The 15,223-nt window shown below is 37.0% G+C and overlaps 1 protein-coding gene across 1 annotated transcript in view; it reads right to left on the bottom strand.

Moving 5' to 3' along the window:
- SYCP2 (synaptonemal complex protein 2) overlaps positions 1-15,223 on the bottom strand; it is a 77,283-nt gene that overhangs the window by 54,724 nt on the left and 7,336 nt on the right. Inside the window, exons 6-13 of the mRNA XM_075527682.1 lie at positions 14,182-14,267; positions 12,897-12,982; positions 12,292-12,326; positions 9,992-10,134; positions 9,858-9,910; positions 8,221-8,266; positions 7,597-7,689; positions 414-474 (exon numbers count right to left, since the gene is read on the bottom strand). Of these exons, the coding sequence (XP_075383797.1) occupies positions 414-474; positions 7,597-7,689; positions 8,221-8,266; positions 9,858-9,910; positions 9,992-10,134; positions 12,292-12,326; positions 12,897-12,982; positions 14,182-14,267 (603 nt within the window). The remainder of the gene's footprint in view (positions 1-413; positions 475-7,596; positions 7,690-8,220; positions 8,267-9,857; positions 9,911-9,991; positions 10,135-12,291; positions 12,327-12,896; positions 12,983-14,181; positions 14,268-15,223) is intronic.

Raw genomic sequence — 15,223 nt, 5'->3', positions numbered from 1 at the left:
CTATATAATTTATCAAAGTGATCAGAATAGGCTTTAATGTTTGAATTTATAGTAGTACCAATCTACTGAGTTGTAAGATTATGGAGCTACAATTCAAGCAATTGCAGTTACAGAGGTACAGAAACAACCCTTTGGATTAAGTCAACCAAATGGGATGGAAGAAAGAACCTTGAAGGTACTGCCAAAGGAGAGGTCAACGGGCTCAGAGTAGACAGGGAAGAAAATAAGTAGCGTGGGGTCGGGGAGCTGATAATTAGGGTGGGAGTACAGGGTTGGGGAACTCCAGATAATGAACTACCAACTTTGAGTATGAACATAAGAAAATGCTGATTTGGGTTCCAGTTATCTCTTTTGTTATCTTGGAAAGCATGCAATGTCTGTTCCATGTGAAGCGCAGGAAACAAGTGCAGTACCTTCAATACCATAGAGCTGCACTAATTCCTCAGGCACAGTGACTGCTTCCCACTGATGTTCCTTAAATTAAAAAACAAACACAAGATTTGACAATGAATAGGTGGATAAACAGATGCTAATAAGCTATTTCTGACTTAAAAGTTCTTTATACACAGGTTGTGGGTTATATAAACCAAAAGGATTTTTTAAAACTAAATATAATTAATACTCAGTAGACATACACATTTTTTTCTCTGAAAGTCAATGCATAAACTGATGACATGACATGTGTGCATCACAAGTTCACTACATGTTCAAGAAAGTGATGTCACTGACAAATTTTAGTTTTCTATTCTTGAACAAAATTCCTTTCTATGATATTTATGAGGTTATCTTTTAAAAAATTCATAACCCCTATCATTTCTTCCCTTGAAATGTTTTAGGAAGTGATGTTCATCCCCCAATTTCCACTAAACCAGTTCCCAGGGCATGGAACCACAATACTTACAGATTGTCCTTAGATTCAATCCCTGGATGCATGTGAAAAATAACCTAAAATGATTTTCCTTGTATGTTCAAAGTAAAGCAGAGCTCACAAATAAAGTCCTAAAATTAGACACCATGCCTAAAAGATGGGACCCTAAAACCTTTCAGCAAGCTCGAGGAAAACAGATCCAGTTCTTCTGTTATTTAAGTTTAGCTTACTTAAATAAATCATTTTACTGGGGCTCATACAACTCTTATCACAATCCATACATACATCAATTAGAAAAAGCACATTTGTATATTCGTTACGCTCATCATTCTCAAAACATTTGCTCTCCACGTAAGTCCCTGGGCATCAGCTCATTTTCCCCTCCCTTCCCCCTCCCTTATGAACCCTTGATAATTTATATATTATTTTGTCACATCTTACTCTGTCCGACATCTCCCTTCACCCACTTTTCTGTCGAAGGGCCACTTATTCTATAGAAGTCTCCCAAACACCCAATCTTCTCATTAACTCCCTCTAGTCTCCCCCCCACCCCCCATCTGAATTTTAACTACTGTCTCAAGGCTTCGCCATCTTTACAACCCTTATCCTTTAATATACAGGCTTTTCCAAACCTAAAAACCTCAGCAACAGGACGGTTTTGTATTTCCATCCCTTCCCAAAGCTCTCAGCAGTCTATTTATCCCTTCGTGTAAAAGGTGCTCCTTTGAGGTACATGCCTCTGGTATACTCTGCAGCCACTGGTGCTATCGGCTACTAAGATCAAAGTGACACTCAGATATTGAGCCCATTACACCTGTTTCACTGCCCTTGTCTTTAAAAAATTATGGAAAATGTTAGATTAAAAAAAACATATTCCCTTTGCTCCCAGCTGTTTTCAGCTCCACTCACACACCCCTTTCAGCACAGAGCTCCTACTTTGTCTCCTCTCTCCCTCTGAAGGCTCACCAACCGGTTTCAATGCTCTTATTTGTGTGTATGTGTTTAAATCATTTTATTGGGGGCTCATACAACTCTTAGCACAATCCATACATATGATGGGAAACAACTGACAACAGTCCCTCCTCTAGTTACTCCAGGACCCTCCCTTGAGATCTTTACCAAAGAATTCATGTTGCTAGGAGTGCTTGGTACCTCATCACTTAAGTAAAACTGCTCTTTCAGGGGTCAGCCCCCTAAGTTGTACTTGTGGACCATTTTCTTATTAAAACTACACCTCTTTTTAATTAATTCTCTTTAAGCTGATTCTTTAAGTATCCTTGTGGTCTCTTACTTCGCCTATAAAGACCACATCTCAGCATTCATTCAATCCCATAACTTTACTATCATCCCTGTACAGATGGCTTTTAAATTTGCTGTTTGTTGCTTGCTTCTCTCACCTGAGCTTCAGCCCACCAGGTATCTTCAGTTGAATTTCCCACAAGAATCACTGAATCAATACATTCAAAGGAGAACTCATAATTTCTTCCTTACAAAACATATCTTCCTATAAATAACATCTCCATTCATCTCAAACGCCAAACCAAGCCCACTGCCAGTAAGTCATTTCTGACTCACAACAACCCTGAAAGAGGGAGCTGAACTGCTGTATCCAAAGCAAAACTCACTGCCATTGAGTCAATTCTGACCCCCGGTGAGCCTTTAGGACAGGGCAGAACTGCTCATTTTGGGTTTCTGAGGTTGTGATTCTTGCCACAAATAGAATATTTCCTGTCTCCCCTTGGAGCTCCCGGTGGTTTTGAACGGCTGATCTTTCAGTTAGAAAAGCGGTTCTCAACCTGTGGGTAGCAACCCCTTTGGGGATGGAATGACCATTTCACAGGGGTCACCTGATTCACAACAGTAGCAAAATTAGTTATGAAGTAACAATGAAAATAATTTGATGGTTGGGGGTCACAATACCAGGAAGGTCGATGGCATTAAAGGGTCGCAGCACCAGGAAGGGTGAGAACCACTGGGCCAGAAGCAGCCCTGCTGCTTAGTCGTTGGGAGTTGGGCTGCTAAAAGCAAGGTCATCATTTTGGAACCACCAGCTGTTCATCAGGAAAAGACAGGGCATCCACTCCCACAAAGTGTTCCAGTCTCGGAAACTCACAGGCAGCAGTTCCACCCCTGCCTTCCAGGGTTTCTCTGAGTTGGCATTGACTCAGAGGCAGTGAGTTTGTTTGTTCATTTTTTAACTCTAATTTTATGAATCCTCTTTTTTTCTCTAATGAATAGCACACCAAGGCCTGTCAACTCTAACTTAATCTCTAGGTTAAAAAAAAAAAATCCTTTCTTTTCACCTGTTTCCACAATCACTTCCAAACGCAATGGTGCCAGGACACAAACCTGGATCATCACAAGCCATCTGACCCTACTAGATCGAGGAGAAGCTTGTCCACAAATATGGTCACTGTATCCCCAGAAGCCAGAAGACCGTTGGGTACCTAGTAAGGTCATACCAAGTATCTCTTGGATGATGATCCCCAGATTAAAATCCTTCTTTTGTTCCACACTGCCTTGTTACTAATCCCCCTTGAGCAATCCATCCATACTACTAGGTAAAGATACAAGGTATCTCTCAATGAGAATGGCTGGGCTGGTAACTTTACATTGAATGGCCCATTGTTCTGACTCATAGCGATTCTATGTACAACAGAAGAAAGCGCAGCCTGGTCCTGTGTCAACCTCATACTTTTGTGTTTGAAGCTACCATCAGTCCATCTCCTTGAGTGCCTTCCTCTTTTTCTGCTCTTTCCATTTCACCAAGCATAACGTCCTTCTCCAGGGACTGGTCTCTCTTGGTAACATGAGATGAAGTCTTGTCATCTTTGCATCCAAGGAACACTCTGGCCTTCCTTCTTCCCAGACACTTGGTTGTCCATTTGGCAGACCTTGCTGCTCTCCATATTCTTCACCAGCACCACAATGGAAATGAATCCATTCTTCTTGGCTTCCTCAGTCAAGGTCCAACTCTCACATACATATGAGGTAACTGAAAAGACCATGGCCTGGGTCAGGCATGCTGTGGTCCTCAAAGAAACATCTTTGCATTTCAACACTTTAAAGAGGTATTGTGCTGCAGACATACCCAATGCAAGGCGTCATTTGATCTCTTAACAGCTGCTCCCATGAACACTGATTGCAGAACCAAGCAAGATGAAGACCTTGGCAGCTTCAACCCTTTCTATGTTTATCATGATGTTACCTACTGGTCCAGTTGTGAGGATTTCGGATTTCTTTACATTGAGCTGTAATATTGGGTGTTGGTCATTAAGTGCTTCCATCAAGCAAGGCTGTGCTTTTGCTGATCACAGGTGGTTAACAAGCTTTCCTCCAACTCTGATGCTATGTCCTCCCTCATAGAGTCCAGCTTCCTGGATTATTTGCTCATCTTTACTCGGAGGTGACATTTGTGCTGAAAATTCACAGGAATTAAGAGCTAGAAGAGGTGTTTCAAGGCATTAAAACCATCAAATAGGAAAACTTAAGATGAATTAAAGGAAAAGAAAAAAAACTAAAACAACATGGTTGAAGCAGAGTGAATAGAGGGACACTATGTCAGAGAAAGTATCAGGGTCAGTATATAAAGAGCCTTGCATGCCGCATTAAAGAGACAACAGATGTTTGAGTGCACCCAAAAGTGCCTAACAAGAAAGGCCTAGTGATCTATTTCTGAAAACCAACCACTATATATCCTATGGAGCACACAGTTCTACTGACATAGATAGGGTTCACCCATGAGTCAGAATCGATTGGCTGAATGGCAACTAGTTAAATGGAGAATAGTCTCTAGGCTAAGAGGGACCATAAACGAAAACCAAACTCACTGCCACTGAGTCACTACTGACTTATCAGGGCTACTATAGGGCAGGGTAGAACTGTTACTGTGGGTTTATAAGACTCTTTAGACTATTTTAATGCCATTGAAGTCCAAAGGACTCTAAATGCATTTTTGAAGAGTGTCCCAGCATCTACATCAATGCCTACAATACAGCAAGCACTAATAGTTATAACTATATTTTGTATGTTCTGTATCACATGATACTATAGTTTAACTGCTTATTTTCTTGCCTGAATCATCCATTAGACCACATTGTGTGAAAAGTAAGGACCACATCTTTCCTATACTGTATTTTTTACCCCGAAATAAAAATGCAGTTCCTGAAAAAAAAAAAATCCAGTTAAGATTCTCCTACAAACTTCGCAGACATATCTGCACTTAGGAAAGCTGCTGTTAACCCTGAGAAGCAGTACCTGTCATTGAAACTAGATTTTAATCAGGTATTCTAAGAAGGCACTCTAAAATAAAAGGGAATAATGATATTTGGAAATCACAAGGCATCTGATTGTTTATCTACAAAGTTTAACTGGAACAAAAAAGCTTACACAGAAGTAGATTTAAAAGACTAAGATTTTAGAATAACCTAATCAGCCACACCAGATCAGTAAACAGTGCTCAACAAAGACTTTGGCAAACTAATGATGCTGTCTGAGCTAGAAGGAAGCACTCTACTAGATACCAGGGATAGCTATGAGGAAGAAAGATGGAAAGATAACACAGAGTCACTGGACCAAGAAGAACCAACAGTATTGAAGGAAGGTGTTCAGGTTGCATGCACTGAAAGCATTAGCCAAAATCAAGGCTCCAGGAATATCAACTGAAATGTTTCAACAAGCTGATGAAGCACTGGAAACACTCATTCCTCTATGCTGGCAAATTTGGAAGATTGCTAGCTGGACAACTGACTGGAAGAGATCCATATTTGTATGCATTACAAAAGAAAATGACCCAACAGAATGCTCAAATTATAGAACAATATCATTGATATCACATGCATGAAAAATGTTACTGAAGATATTCCAACAGAGTTGCAGGGCATTGACAGACAGCTGCCAGAGAGAGGTTCAAGCCAGAGTCAGAAGCGATTAGATTGTGGAACAAGGGATATTACTGCTGATTTAGATTATTATCTTGGCTCAAAGTAGAGATGTTTACCTGTGGTTTTTTTGTTTGTTTTTTTTTTTTTACTATCCAAGGCATTTGACTCTGTGGATCATAAAAACTATGGGTAACCTTGGGAAGAAAGGGAATTCCAGAGTACTCTATTGTGCTCATGAATAACTTGTACATGGATTAGGAGGCAGCTACGCAAATGGAACGGGAATACTGCAATGTTTAAAATCAGGAAAGATGTATGACAGAGTTGTTCCCTCTCACCATTCTTATTCTATTCGTATGAGGAGCATATAAGATAATTAGGGAAACCAACTTATAAGAAGAATGTAGCATGAGGATTGGAGGAAGGCTTATTAGCAGCCTGCAATATGTAGATTGCACAACCTTCCTTGCTGAAAGTGAGGAGGACTTGAAGCACTCACTGATGACGATCAAGCATTGCAGCCTTCAGTGTGGACAACAACTCAATGTGAAGACTAATATCCTCACAACTGGACCATTAAGTAACATCATGATTAATAGAGGTTGAAGTTGTTAACTTTCTTGGATCCATCACCCATGTTCATGGAAACAGCAGTCAAGAGGTCAAAAGACAAATTTTATTGGGCCAATCTGCTACACAGACCTCTTTTGGAGTGTTGAAAAGCCAGGGTGTTACTTTGAGGACTGAGGTGTGCCTGACCCAAGTCATGGTATTTTCAATGGCCTCATACGCATGTGAAAGTTAGACACTGAATAAAGGAGACAGAAGGATCAATGAATTTGAATCATGGTGCTGGAGCTGAACATTCTAAGTACCATGGACTGCCAAAAGGACAAACCAGTCTGTCTTGGAAGGAGTGCAGCCAGAGTGTTCCATAGAGGCAACACTGGTGAGACTTCTTCTTACATACTTTAAACAGGTTTTCAGCAGCGACTCGTCCTGGAGAAGAACATCATGGTTGGCAAAGTAGAAGGGCAGCAAAAGAGAGTAAGATCTTCAAGGAGATGTATTGACACAGTGGCTGCAACAATAGGTTCAGACCCCTCAAACCCAAGAACAATAGTGAAGCTGGCCCATGATCAGTCAATGTGTCCTTCTGCTGTTCACAGGGCTGCTATGGGTCAGGACCCATTAGATGACACCGAACAGCAGCAGGAGCAGCGAGGAAAACAAATGGCTCAAAGATTTTCCTCAGGTTAAAAATTTCTCAGGAAAAAATATGTTGTCTACTAGGTAGGTTTAAACATAGCATATAATGTAGTATAGAAGGAAAATTACAAAAATTCACTTGCAAATACTACCATCATTGTCAATCCATCACTGATTTTTATTTTTATTAATAAAGTAGTACCAATTATCTATTAGTGCTGTTTATGAGTGACTCTGTATATGTGAGTAACTTGTCTTTTCAAGACAAGTTCATGTGAATGTAAATTTTCATTTGTCATTAATAAGTAATTTATTTCTGACAAAAAGTTTAAGCTCATGTTAAAATGAAAAATAAGAAAACAAAGCTTAAAATGTCCAATATTTTAAAACGAAACAAAATTATGTTAAAAAAGATTAACATGAAAAGTTATCATACAAAGATCCCATAAAATGATTTTAAAAAGTTATCAATAATTTTTGTCATAATGAAACATCAGAAACTAAATTCATTTTTATTTGCTTGATAGGCTAACATCTAAATCTATTAAATAGGTAGAAAAAAATTATAGAGAAATCTACTCTTAAAATTAAAAAAACATACATATATATGTAAAATATAGAGGGACTAAAGCTTACATCATCTCCAGAAACGTAGAATGATATTGTCTGGGTACCCAGGTTAAAGTCAATCCAAAATCCCTCAAGTTTGTCATCCGATGGTATATGTAACTAATAAAAAAATAAGTAAAACTAGTTTTACTATGATTTTTAAAATGATAATAGAAAATTATGACCATGGTTTAGCCATGGCTGAGTTTTTGTTCGTATTTTTAAAGCATAAGTGACAGGTGAACAGAGAGAAAGACCAGAGCAACGTAATATTCCGAGCACTTCAGAAACAACAGAGTAAATGCTACCTTAATTTTATAGAGCAATTAGCTAGCCCTAAGAAATCACAAATCACCTAAGTGTTACAAGAAGATGAAAATGCTAGGTTAAGTCCATCCATATGGACTTGACTAAGAAAACAGAAGAACATTTGGAGAAGTCAATCCCTTCTATTGAAAAGTTTTCCTGGTCTCTTGGTGGTCTCTTTCATAAATGTCTCCTGATGTCACTGTTTGACAGAGCACACTATCCCAGCTGTACTTGTGATCTAATTATGACTATTTTAAATGTTCTACCCATTTGTAATCCTTAATTCTTCAGACACTTTCATTAAAAAAACCCTTAATCGAAAAGTATGTATTTATAACTTACTTCATAGTTATCTAGAAATGCTGATAAACAAGGAAATGTATACACCCTGAAATAAAAAGTAATTTGAGTTAAAGAAAAAAAATAACATAATAAACTTTCACAGCAAAATCATGTCTAGCTACAGAAGTCATGTCTAGGATACAAAGGAAATCAGGCAGAGTTATGCCAGGGTTTAAGTGGTGTACAGTAGAACCCAGACCTCAACGCTAATCCATTCTAGAAGGAACATTGAGGTGTGATGCAGTCGAGTTTCAAATCAAATTTTCCCATAAGAAATAACTGAAAATGGATTAATCTGTTCTCGACAACCAAGTTTTTACCCTAACCTTACCTCTTTTTATACAAAACATTACACAGAAATGTAAAGTAAAAAGTTTGGAGTTAAATAATATAATTTAAATAGGAAATACAACATTTAAAAAGTTTAACAACTATAAGTGTAGCCCATACCTTGAGACTGATGAGGATCTGGATCTGTGGACATGCATGTGAAGAGGAGGGATGGAGAGAGTCATTGTTTGGAAGGAGAATCCCCTTCCATAAAATCAACTGATAGCTGCTTTTCAGGAGTTTTTTTCCCCCTTGTCTTTTTTTTCCCACTAGGACCTGGCTGGTTTTCTCTAAAAAAAAAAAGCTGTCTAATGTGGTCTGTTGTTGACATTTCCTTAACTGTTTTTCTAAAAGCGTTTACTAGATTTTTATCAACAATATTGATAACACGGTTAACCAGCTCCTTATCATGATTTTTTCAAAAAACTCTTAGGACCCACGTTCTTTTTATTTAAAAACAGTACAAAAAGCCACAAAACCTAAAAATTACAGCAAAATGCTTGGAACACAGTCGCAAAAGGTTTAAACAAGACATACTAACAATGCCAACTAACACCCAGTGACTGAAACCCAAACTGCTTTTGTTTACAAAAATCACGTGTGTAGGGTCGGATTCCAATGTTTCATTCTAGTGCTGATGCAAAATTTTCTTGACATTTTCACGTCAAAAGCCGACTATGTCAAGTACTGATGTGGCCGAGCGCTGGGTTCTACTGTACTTAGCACTCATGGAGCTCTTTAATTTCTCTTGTAAGTAAGGTAAATGCGAGCTCACTCATCCATCAATGTTCCTGATGATCTAAAGTGATACTGTGCATTACTTATCCTTCCATGTCCACTCCTAATGTTAAGAAGCCTCAGAAAAAAGCTCGCGACAGTTAATGTGAACTACAAAAGAACATTTTTATGTGCTACGACTCACATAATTTTCTATTCCTGTATGTGGATAAGGCAACTTATGTAATATTTTTGTCTAGATTTTATTAATTCTTAAAAAAGAATATAGTATATACAATTATGAAGTATTCTAAACCAAATTTTGGACCTTAAAAGCTTAATATCAAATAAAAATGAGTTTCTTCCCCTGAAAGAAAAAAGCAAAGCAGGGTAGTGAGGATACCTCAGCCCACTAGTGTAATCATTTACTAAATCATATTGTGGTAATTACTGGTAAATTCTGGTAAATCCATCCACATTCCACATTCTAACATAAAGCAACAGGGCTAAATTTATAAATATTCAATATTGTGTACTTCCTCTTAATTCCTGCTTCTTTATCATTCAATGGTTATATAAGCATGTTTTACCTTCTCTTGTCTCCAAGCATGCCATTTACAAGATTGAGAAATCTCCTGCAATCCTAATTTAAAGAAAAGGAGACTTTTTAAAAACATAATTTTTTTAAACTTTAGGTAATTTATATAATTTTTATATTACTTACTGTTTCAAATTCGGAATCTCTAATATCTTTAAATGCAGTAGCAACAAAATCCATGGAAAACCACCGACACGCCTGTTCCTGTCTTTGTTTTTCTGTGCTCATTCTACATAAAGCTTCTGTGATGCCCACTTGTAAGTCATAATCTATAAAAAAGTATGAATCACAGCATAATTTAAACTAGTGTATAAAAGACCACATATTTTATAGGGTATTAAAACAAGAAAAATGAGCATGTTAGTATAACTTATTATGCTATCTTCATATGGATCAGAAAAGTCTCACATTATAGGTATGAATACAGGACAACTAAGTTTACTAATAGAAGACCTTGAATAATGTCTTCAAAAGTCTGTATGCCGATAGGAGCTAAGACTCAGGCCGCATTACCCCTCCGCCTCACCCCAGGCAGTGCAATAGACTGAAAAAGTCAGAGCTTTTGTGGCTTTGGCTTTGACTGGGTTGTTTAATTGCTGCAAACTCAGTTTACACATTTACAGGGATAATACTCCCTTCAATTCTAGCATACCTGTGAGGAATTAGTGACAAGGTATGTCAACTATCTAAAAGGACTGGCTTCATGGAGGTGCTTAGTATGTTAGTGCTTTTGTGGCCTTCCTAGAATTCATTTTCTTTTTTTAATCATTTTATTGGGGGCTCATACAATTCTTATCACAATCCATACTTACATCAATTGTGTAAAGCACATTTGTACATTCCTTGCCCTCAACATTCTCAAAACATTTGCTCTCCACTTAAGCCCCTAGCATCAGCCTCTCATTTTCCCTTTCCTCCCCCCTCCCTCATAAACCTTTGATAATTTATAAATTATTATTTTGTCATATCTTACACTGTCCAACGTCTCCCTTCACCCACTTTTCCGTTGTCTTTCCCCCAGGGAGGAGGTTATATGTAGATTCCTGTAACCGGTTTCCCCTTTCCACCCCACCCTCCATCCACCCTCCTGGTATCATCACTCTCAAAAAAAAAAAAAAGTCTGTATGCCTCAGAATCCTTGATTTCCTTTTGTTACACAATATTTACAATTATCTAAGAGTACTTTAAGGTATATTCTGAGAAAATCATCAGAGAAGGTGGCTTATATGAAGAAGAATGTGGCATCAGGACTGGAGGCTTATTAACAACCTGAGATATGTAGATGACACAACCTTGCTTGCTGAAACTGAGGAGGACTTGAAACGCTTGCAGATGAAGATCAAGGATCGTAGTCTTTATTATGGATGACAACTCAATGTACAGAAATTGGTCACAAACTGACCAATAGGGACATCATGATAAATAAGAGAAAAAAAGAGACTGACATTATCCAGGACTTTGTCTTGCTTGGATCCAAAGCAGCAGTCGAGATGAAAAAAATGGGTTGCATTAGGTAAACCTGCTGGACAAGCCCTCTTTAGAGTGCTGAAAAGCAAGGGTGTTAGTTTGAGGACTAAGGCACGCAAATCCTGAAGCAAGCCATGCTATTTTAACTGCCTTGTATGCATATGATATTTGGACATTGAAAAAGAAGGACAGAAAAATCAATGCATTCAAATTGTGGTGCTGAAGAATATTCAAAGTAACATGAACTGCCAAACAAGTCTGTCTTGAACTAAGTATCGCCTAGAGAGCTCCTTGGAAGCAAGGATGGCAAGACGGAGTCTTGCATACTTTGGACATGTTTCAGGAACGAACAGTCCATGGAGAAGAACAGTGTGTTTGTAAAGCAGAAGGACAGCGCCAAAGAGGACGGCCTTCAAGGAAGTCGACGGACATTGTAGAACAACACAGGAACAATTGTGAGGATGGTGTAGGACCAGGCAGTGTTTCCTTTTGTTGTGCAATAGATCACTATGGGTTGGAACCAATTCCAAGGTACCTAACAGCAACTTTAAGCCAATAAGTTTATTCTATATACAAATCAATAAATCAAAATTTTCTCAGGAGATTTGAGAAAAGAAATGTTGAGTTCTTTAAGTTAGCATGCTTAAAACAAAGCCTATCAATCGTTATCCCATAAAATACCATTTGAAAAATTTCTTGCCACAAGTAATTAAAATCTATTGCAAAATTATTATTCATTAATATATCATCAGGTATATATTTATCTAATTCCTATTGTCATGCTAAATTATTTTACTCTCAAAGATACTGCTCAATAAAGTAAGTGAATATCCATTAGATTGTACATAAGCAATGTCTGTTTCACCCACATAATCTCAGTACATTTTAGTGCTGATATTTTTATAGATATTCTAGTCATAACATTGAAATAATTGAAATTGAAATATGAAAAAACACACCTCCAATATATAAAATCCTGTCCCCCATACTTCTCCTGTGGAGGGAAATAACATATTATACAGACAACTATTATTAAATAAAAAGCTCGTGTGTTAAAAAACAAACACACACAAAAAACAGTAACAGTAACAATTAGCTAATGCCACTATTTTTAAAGTTTTAAATATTGATTCATTTAGCAACTAGTTACATATTACTATATCACTTTTGTAGAAAAATATATATTTTTCAAAAACAAAAACACAGTAGCGAGAATAATGGCATTGGTTTACATTTTTTTCATAGCTCTTAAACTTCTAATTTAAAGGAAGACAACTGGATTTGCCTCTTTTGCATTTAATCTCTTGTGCTATTTTATTTTTGCTGAATTCCACAAAGGAAAGTTCATATATGTACTCTCTATTCTGAGCAAAGTATGCTTAAACATGTCTCTGTTATCACTTACTTTTGTAAAAGCTATGTGTTTATGTTAATCTTATTAGAAATCTATAACCTTCTATCAACTGTAATTATTGTTATAGAACTACAATTGCCTTACTGTGTAATAACTACTCCTTAAATTATAGGCTTGAATCACTAATAAAAATATAGCATAAATTATTACATGAGAATGAACATCTCTTCAGTAGAGAGTATTTCCCTGGCATCTTGAGGCATTTTGTCAAGTATAGCATTCAGTTTTTTTAGAGTCTAGAAGAGAAAAAATAATCCATCAACTTTATATACTCAGTGGAACATTAAACACTTAAGGAAATATTCTAAGTACATCAACTTAGAGATTTGTTTTTTTCATAAGCACACTTTATGCAGGGAGTAGAGTTGAGGAATAAATATAAACTATAGTGACTACAAAAACAAAAGCTTAAAGCCAGATATCTCAAAAGTAGATTATGAGTCTTATTCTTATACTTAAAGAATACTTAATGTATACTTTCTGCCACATGACATACTTATTATTACTCCATGATAAGAACTAGAGCATTTAAAGAAATGTTTTTGTGACTATTAGAAATTTTGTTCTCCAAGTTATACACATGTGCATATATTATAAAGGTTAGTCTCTGTACTTAAATACTTAACAACTTCTAAGTGCTTGATGGCATGATTTATTTTCATGCGATCTATGCATACATAAACCAATATGGTTATGAATTTTCAATAAGCAACACAAAACTATTCTCTAGTTCTTTAATATTTCCTACCTTTACTATTATGGTCTTAGTTTTAACTAATCTTATGAGACCTACATATGTTCGTTTATATAATTAAGATCGTTTGATGCATGAAATCCAAGATAGATAAACCGTTCAGAAATAGTACTGGGAGTAATGATTTCCTGAGGGTACAGAAAGAGAGGGGTGGGGAAGAAGGGGAAGGGAGAACTGATAGCAATGACTACATAACCGCACTCAAGGGGAACGAATAGCATTGGTAGGTGAAGAGATACAATGGATGGTGTAAGGTATGGCAATATATATACTTGAGTATAAGTTGATGCGAAAATCAGCGGAGGCATCTAATTTTGCCACAAAAACTGCATTTAAAATGTGCTGAAAAACTCGGATTATACACGAGTGTATATAGTATATAAAATAAGATAATAACAAGGGTTCCTGGGGGTTGTGGAGGGAGGGATAAAGGGTATCTCCTGATATCAAAGAGTTCAAAGAGAAAGAAAATGTTTTGAAAATGATGGTGGCAGCAATTCTACAATTATGCTTGATTTAATTTAACTACAGACTGTTATTATCTGTAAGAGCTCCCAATAAAATGTAAAAAAACCAATAAAAATATACAGAATAACTTAGTGTCCAGACACAACAATCATTCAATTTGATTAACTACTAATCAAGTTTTATCTCATTTTTAGATTTAAAAAATGATTTTACCTCCTGCTGAATATAGATGTTCACTCTAGTGTCAATAACCAGGGCACAAATTCGAGGTGCAAAACTTTCCACTACTTGCCTTTTACCTGAATAAAGATGTTAAATTAGTGACAGACACACACTAAAACTCTTTAAATGGCAATTTCTTCTCACATGAGTGTATAGTGTGTGCACTAGTGTAATCAAACACCTAGAGCCTGAGAATGAGGAGGCAACCTGAGGCCTAAGCTAACTATCTCTGTGTCCTACGGCAAACCCCACTCACAGGTGCTGGTGAGAGGGCAGGCCTGGCCCAGCTTCTGGTCTCAGTCACTGAAGGGAATACTACTCTTTTAGATCAAACGTATACAATCAAAAGAGTGGAAACTTCCCTTTTGAGGATTTTAAGGAAGTTGGCCTCATTAAAACAGTTCTACTTCTACTTCAAAAATTCTTACCCTCTTGATGACCATTCAACATGGCTTGTCACTAAGCAGCAAATAACTCATTCTGTTTCTAAAGTTTAAATTCAATCCCCAAAGATGAAGCTTTATCAGCATTAAAAGTATTCAAGGGAGTCTGCTACATGCTATTTCATAAATATAAAAAATAAATTTAAACAACACCAATGCTGTAACAGCAAATACATAACTTCCAGAGTAATAACTATAAGGGGGTGGGAGTGGGGAACAGGGACTAACAAGGTAAAAAGAGATGATTGAAAAAAAATCAGTTGGATCACTTTACAAGCCCCCTAGCACCTTAGGACAGTTGTCTGCCCTAAAAAAAGTAGGAACTGATAACTAACAAACATGTTATATGTTAATTGCCAAAATTAAGAAATCGATAAAATGGCATTTGCTATTTAAATAAGTGGCAATTGATCTTTCTAAGCCTGATGTCATTGAAGGAAGCAAACTACTACTGTCCATGAACAGGATTTATTTTCTCCAATCCTAGCTTACCTTCTTTAACTAATCCAACCATAAAATCACCTGACTACTTGGCACAAGACTGGCCAGTCACAAGTGCACACTACAAAGAACTCTACATTCCCATTCTG

The sequence above is a fragment of the Tenrec ecaudatus genome, chromosome 12 (genome assembly GCF_050624435.1).
Source record: "Tenrec ecaudatus isolate mTenEca1 chromosome 12, mTenEca1.hap1, whole genome shotgun sequence".
Classification (NCBI taxonomy): domain Eukaryota; kingdom Metazoa; phylum Chordata; class Mammalia; order Afrosoricida; family Tenrecidae; genus Tenrec; species Tenrec ecaudatus.
The sequence above is the reverse complement of the archived record's forward strand: the minus strand, read 5'-3'. Positions and strand labels throughout refer to the sequence as shown.